The following is a 5943-nucleotide window of genomic DNA, read 5'->3' on the forward strand; positions in this document are numbered from 1 at the left end:
TAATCTATAAGGAATTAAAGATAGAACTAGTAATTTATGTGGGGGCGTGCACAAATGCCACAGTGCCTGTGTGAAGGTCAAAGGACAACTTTTGTAAGTCAGTTTGCCTGCCATCTGTTTTAGTTGGAGTGCTTTGGACTCCAGGCTAGCTGGCCTCCAACTTCAGGGTGATTCTCTTGTCTCTGGTCTCCAGTCTCACTTTAGGAGTGCTGAGATTACAGATCTGTGCCACCTTAACAAGCTTTTTTTTTTTTTTTTTTTTTTTTTTTTTTTTTTTTTTTTTTAAAAAAAAAAAAGAGGACGATAAATCTCCCGGAACTCTCTGTAGATCAGGCTGGTCTTGAACTCACAGAGATCCACCTGCCTCTGCCTCCTGAATACTGGGATTAAAGGCGTGAGCCACCACGCCCAGTTTAACAAAATTTTAACGTGAATACCAGGGATTGAACTGGAGTCCTCAGGTTTAGGCAGCTAGAGCCTGTACCCACTGAGCCATCTTCAGCCCCAGGACTAATTCTTTTGTTGTGGGTGGTGGGTTTTGTTGTTGTTTGCTTGTTTTTGAGGATTTTTAATACAGTCCAGATGAGGGAGTCTGGTTCATTTCTGCTCCTTCACTACCAAACCAGGGGGCAGGGCTTGCTTCAGCTTCTCTGCCTTTTCCTTGTCTGTGATAGCCAGGGTTTAAAGGTACCCATTTGTATCAAACTTAGAACTTCACATTACCCTTGTTTTTCTGAATCTTGATGAATTTGGCATCCTTTTCACCCGGCTATGAGCAGAAAGTCCTTGATTTCCTCAGTTTTCCAAGGTATAACTGGGAGGTTGAAGCTCAAGAGTGACCCCCCAGAATCTCACAGTGGCAAGAACCAAGAATGGAAAGCATTTGCTTGCTCTTGAGACACAGTCTCATGTAGCCCAGTATAGGAATGACTTTTACAATATTGACATACTCTGGACAAATAACTTTTGCCTAATCAAACCTAATGATTTTTACCTACAACCAAAAAGTCAACAAGTTCACTGAATCATGTTTCTCTTGTGACCTGGGCATATGATCTTAATCCTTCATGACCCTTCCAGGCCCTGATTAAAATAATGCAAGTATGTGTGTGTATATATATGGTGCCAATATCATTTGTGTTGTAAACAATAGATGGGATTCAATTGATTATGTCTATTGATGTGTGTGTGTGTGTGTGTGTGTGTGTGTTTAGGTCTAGGGATCAGAAAGGGCCAAATTCTCTTATAAGGGTCAGACTTTTCCTTCCCCATTTCATGCTGGATATACTGTTTCAATAAAACAAAGAGTGGGCCCTTGTTCAGGAGCACAGTTCCAAGAGAAATCTGAAGCAACAGGTTCAGCAGCTTGAAATTTTTGTTTTATTTTGGGGGGTTTGGGTTTTTAAAAATATTGTATTTATATTTTATGATTACGAGTGTATTGCCTGCATTTGTGTAAGTGCACCTGTGTCATGAAATGCCCTCAGAGGTCAGAAGAGCATGTCAGATCCCCTGGAACTGGAGTTACAGATGGTTATTAGCTGCCATGTGGGTGTTGGGAATTGAACCTGGGTCCTCTGCAAGAGCAGCCAGTGAGCCACTGAGCATCTCTCCAGCCCCTGATTTTTGGTTTGTTGAAACAGGGTCTTCTTGTAATCACAGCTGGCTTGGAACTCACTATATTGACTAGGCTGGCCTCCATCTCCCAGAAATACTCCTGCCTCTGCCTCCCAAGTGTTGGGATTAAAGGGGGTAAGCTACCACACCCAGCTGCTTATTTGGTTTTTTTTTGTTTTGTTTTGCTTTGTTTGTTGAGGCAAGATCTCACTGTATGCTTAAGGTTGTCCTGAAACTTATTGTTTAGTAAAGCCTGAACTCAAATTCATGGCAACCTCCTGCCTTACCCCCTAGCCCTTACCTTGGCCAAGTGCAGGAATTACAAGTGTAAGCAAGCCACTACATTTGGTTTACAACTTGAACTTTTTCCTTTTTTCTTTGTTGATTTTAAATTATTTATTTATTTGTTTGTGTTTCTTTGTTTGTTTCTGTTTTTGCTTTCAGACGGGGTCTCCCTGTAGCCCCAGCTGGCCTGGAACTTGCTTTGTAGACCAGACTGGCCTCAGTCTCACATAAATCTGTGGGGAGCCGCCTGCCGTCCCTGCAGATGCCATTACAAGATGGTGCTCACATCCGGTTCATGCTGAGCAGTAAATAAGTCAGTATGCATGCCCGAAGTAATTTTCCACCTTCTAGTCTCTGCCTACCTCGTGGCATGATATGGGCTGATGAGTTTGCGACCAATCAAGAGTTGCCACGTCCAAGACGGGCTTACTAACCTATATAAGGGCTGGGTTTCCGACATTCGGGGTCTTCGCCCTGTAAGCTTATGCTCTCCCTCTCAAGATGCATTAAAGCTTTTCTGCAGAAGGATCCTGAGTGTGCCGCGTCGTTCTTGCTGGCGAGACGATAGCACGGGACAACTGGTGCTGAGACCCGGGAATTCGACCAAACCATCGTCGGCACCATCGGAGACCCCTTGAGTTCAAGGAGGATTCAGAACTGCAGGTAAGGACGTTCAGAGAGGTATGTTTTTTCTGGACTTTGGCTTGAACCTGTTTCCGCCTTGGAAAGGTAGCTTTGAGGCCTTGGTTATCATTCTGGGAGCACTTATAGTTTTGTTGTATAAAACATGCCAGGCCGTTGTGGCGGAAAGTCGAAATGTTCTTGAGGAAGTCCAGGATAGCATGTCAGAAACTGAACGCAGTGAGAGGTTAGGTGCACGAAAAAAGAAACGGGCCCCAAATAAGGAAAATGGCCCTCCCTGAAGGTCTGTTGACAAGGGAGCGTATTTTAAAGAGCCTAGAGATTCTTTGCCTGTCGAGAGGCCGGACAAAGGGACTAGTATATACCCCGTCCGAGAACTAAAGGCTCTGCAATTAAGTAGTTCAGGAAGCCCTGGGAGCTCTGAGGACGAGAGCCTTGACCCGGAGGAGGAGGCGGAGCTAGATGAGGAAGTAGCGAAGTATGAGGAAGAAAGATATCATCCAGATGATCATGTACAAGGCAACAAGAGACACCAAAAACATTCACATTCTGTGATGGCCGCTTCACAAGTGGCCCCCTCAGCGTCCCCTCCGTATGAGGTCCGCCGAGGATCTTTTTCCCTCCTATCTGATAAAGTGCGGAGGAAGTTACGTTCGGCCTTCCCTGTCTTTGAAGGCCTAGAGAATGGGCGGGTATACGCACCCGTGGAATATAATCAAATAAAGGAATTAGCAGAGTCAGTCAGAAAGTATGGCGTCACCGCCAATTTCACATTGGCACAATTGGACAGGCTGGCGAGAGACTCCATGACACCTACTGATTGGCAAACAATAGCCAAGGCCACGCTTAACAGCATGGGCCAGTTTATGGAATGGAAGGCCCTTTGGCATGAAGCAGCTCAAGAACATGCCAGGGCCAATGCTATATCTTTGACACCAGAACAGCAAGAATGGACTTTTGACATGCTGACAGGGCAGGGATGCTATGCAACCAATCAAACAAATTTCCTCTGGGGAGCATACCAACAAGTCTCGAGCACTGCCATCAGGGCCTGGAAGGCACTCTCTAGGAAGGGTGAGGGAGGTAACCAATTAACAAAGATTATACAAGGAGCTCAAGAGCCTTTTTCTGATTTTGTGGCTAGGATGACGGAGGCGGCAGGGCGCATTTTTGGAGACTCTGAGACAGCCATGCCTCTTGTCGAACAGCTTGTCTTTGAACAAGCCACTCGGGAATGCCGTGCCGCCATTGCCCCTAGAAAAAACAAAGGGATGCAGGACTGGCTTAGGGTTTGTAGAGAGTTAGGGGGCCCTCTTACCAATGCAGGGCTGGCAGCAGCCATTTTACAGTCCCAGAGACGCCCCCCTAAGGGGCCCGAAAAAAGGGTCTGCTTTAACTGCGGAAAGCCCGGACACATGAAAAGAGACTGTAGAAATCAGAGGGCCCCCCCTGCTCTTTGCACCCGCTGCGGCAAGGGCTATCATAAGGCAGACCTATGTCGCTCGGTTAGGGATTTGAGAGGTAATGTCCTCCCTCCTAAGGCAACCTTTATCAATGAGGATCCAAAAAACGGGGCAGCGGGCCAATGGTCCCAGGGCCCACAAAAATATGGGAACCGGTTCATCAGGCCCCGGAGAAAGCCCCCTTGGGGATGACACAAGACTGGACTTGCGCGCCTCCTCCGATTTCTTATTGATGCCTCAAATGGGAGTGCAGCCCATACCTGCCTGTTTGCCCGTACCATTTCCTCAAGGGACTGTAGGGCTCCTTCTGGGCCGAGGGTCACTCACCCTGCAAGGATTGATTGTTCACCCTGGCATAATTGACAATCAGCGTACCCCTGAGGTTCAGGTTTTGTGCTCTAGCCCTAAAGGCATATTTTCTATCAGTAAAGGGGATAGGATAGCTCAGTTGCTACTCCTTCCAAGTACCCACCAGGAATTTAGAAATAGGCCGATGGGATCCTCGGGTCAGGACTCAGCCTATTTAGTTGTCAGCCTACAAAATAGGCCGAAGCTGCTCCTACAGGTTAATGGTAAGAGTTTTGAAGGCATCCTAGATACTGGGGCAGATAAGAGCATCATCTCTTCCCATTGGTGGCCGAGGTCTTGGCCGATTACCGAGGCTTCCCATTCATTACAGGGTTTGGGTTATAGTGCCCATCCCACAATCAGCTCTTCCGCCCTCACTTGGAAGACGGCGGAAGGGCGGGAGGGAAGATTCACTCCTTATGTCCTCCCTTTACCTGTCAACCTATGGGGACGGGATGTTATGCACGACCTCGGGCTTACTCTGTCCAATGAATATTCACCACAAGCAATCCAAATATGAAGAAAATGGGGTATGAGAGAGGAAAAGGGCTGGGGTGTTGTGAACAGGGGTGTACAGAACCCATAGCACCCAACCCAAATCAAGGCAGACAAGGCCTGGGTTTTTCCTAGGTGCCACTGAGGCAGTACGGCCCATACCATGGAAAACGGAGGCTCCGGTGTGGGTTCCTCAGTGGCCTTTGACCTCCAAAAAATTGGCTGCAGTAACTGATCTGGTCACTGAGCAGCTGGCTTTGGGGCATATAGAGCCATCTACCTCCCCTTGGAATACCCCGATTTTTGTGATAAAAAAGAAATCTGGAAAATGGAGGTTATTACATGACCTAAGAGCTATTAATGAGCAAATGTATCCCCTTGGGGCAGTGCAGCGGGGACTTCCGGTCCTCTCTGCTCTGCCTAAGGATTGGAACTTAATCATTATAGATATAAAGGACTGCTTCTTTTCTATCCCCCTGCATGTCTCTGACAGGCAGCGCTTTGCTTTTACCATCCCTTCAATTAATCATATGGAGCCAGATAAGAGATTTCAATGGAGAGTGCTGCCTCAAGGGATGGCCAACAGTCCCACCATATGTCAACTGTATGTACAGGAGGCTCTAAAGCCTATTAGAGAAAAATTTCCTGCGATAACTATTATTCATTACATGGATGATGTGCTCATGTGTCATCAAGAGCGAGAGACCCTTGAAAAAGCTTACCCACAGCTGGTGAAAGCTTTGCAATACTGGGGACTTCAAGTCGCCACTGAAAAGGTCCAGTTTTCTGATACAGGCCAATTCCTGGGCACTGTTATTCTCCCTGATGTGATTCGTCCACAAAAGATAAAAATTTATAGAAAAGATTTGTGCACTTTAAATGATTTCCAAAAATTATTGGGAGATATTAATTGGCTTCGCCCATTTCTCAAAATTCCCACAGCGGATTTAAAACCTCTTTTTGACATTTTGGAGGGGGACACCCATATTACTTCCCCTCGATCCTTGACCCCTGCTGCGGAAACAGCACTCCTCCTAGTAGAGGAGGCAATAGAGAAAGCACAGTTACGTCGCATTAACAGCTCTCAACCTTT

General features: G+C 46.6%; 1 protein-coding gene and 1 pseudogene across 1 annotated transcript; one reads left to right on the top strand and one right to left on the bottom strand.

Annotated features, from left to right (window-relative positions):
- Window positions 1-374: 374 nt before the first annotated feature.
- LOC103738534 lies at window positions 375-1277 on the bottom strand (annotated as a pseudogene).
- Window positions 1278-2722: 1445 nt separating this feature from the next.
- LOC103738510 (igE-binding protein-like) lies at window positions 2723-4334 on the top strand. Its single transcript, XM_008838525.3, has one exon. The coding sequence runs from the start codon at window positions 3099-3101 to the stop codon at window positions 4197-4199; it is 1101 nt and encodes a 366-aa protein (XP_008836747.2). The 5' UTR covers window positions 2723-3098; the 3' UTR covers window positions 4200-4334.
- Window positions 4335-5943: the final 1609 nt, after the last annotated feature.

The sequence above is a fragment of the Nannospalax galili genome, unplaced genomic scaffold (genome assembly GCF_000622305.1).
Source record: "Nannospalax galili isolate Female #2095 unplaced genomic scaffold, S.galili_v1.0 scaffold598, whole genome shotgun sequence".
In the NCBI taxonomy this organism is placed as follows: Eukaryota; Metazoa; Chordata; class Mammalia; order Rodentia; family Spalacidae; genus Nannospalax; species Nannospalax galili.

Bases quoted from the DNA above. Each gene is read 5' to 3' on its own strand.
- LOC103738510 (XM_008838525.3), top strand. From the start codon at position 3,099: ATGGCCGCTTCACAAGTGGCCCCCTCAGCGTCCCCTCCGTATGAGGTC.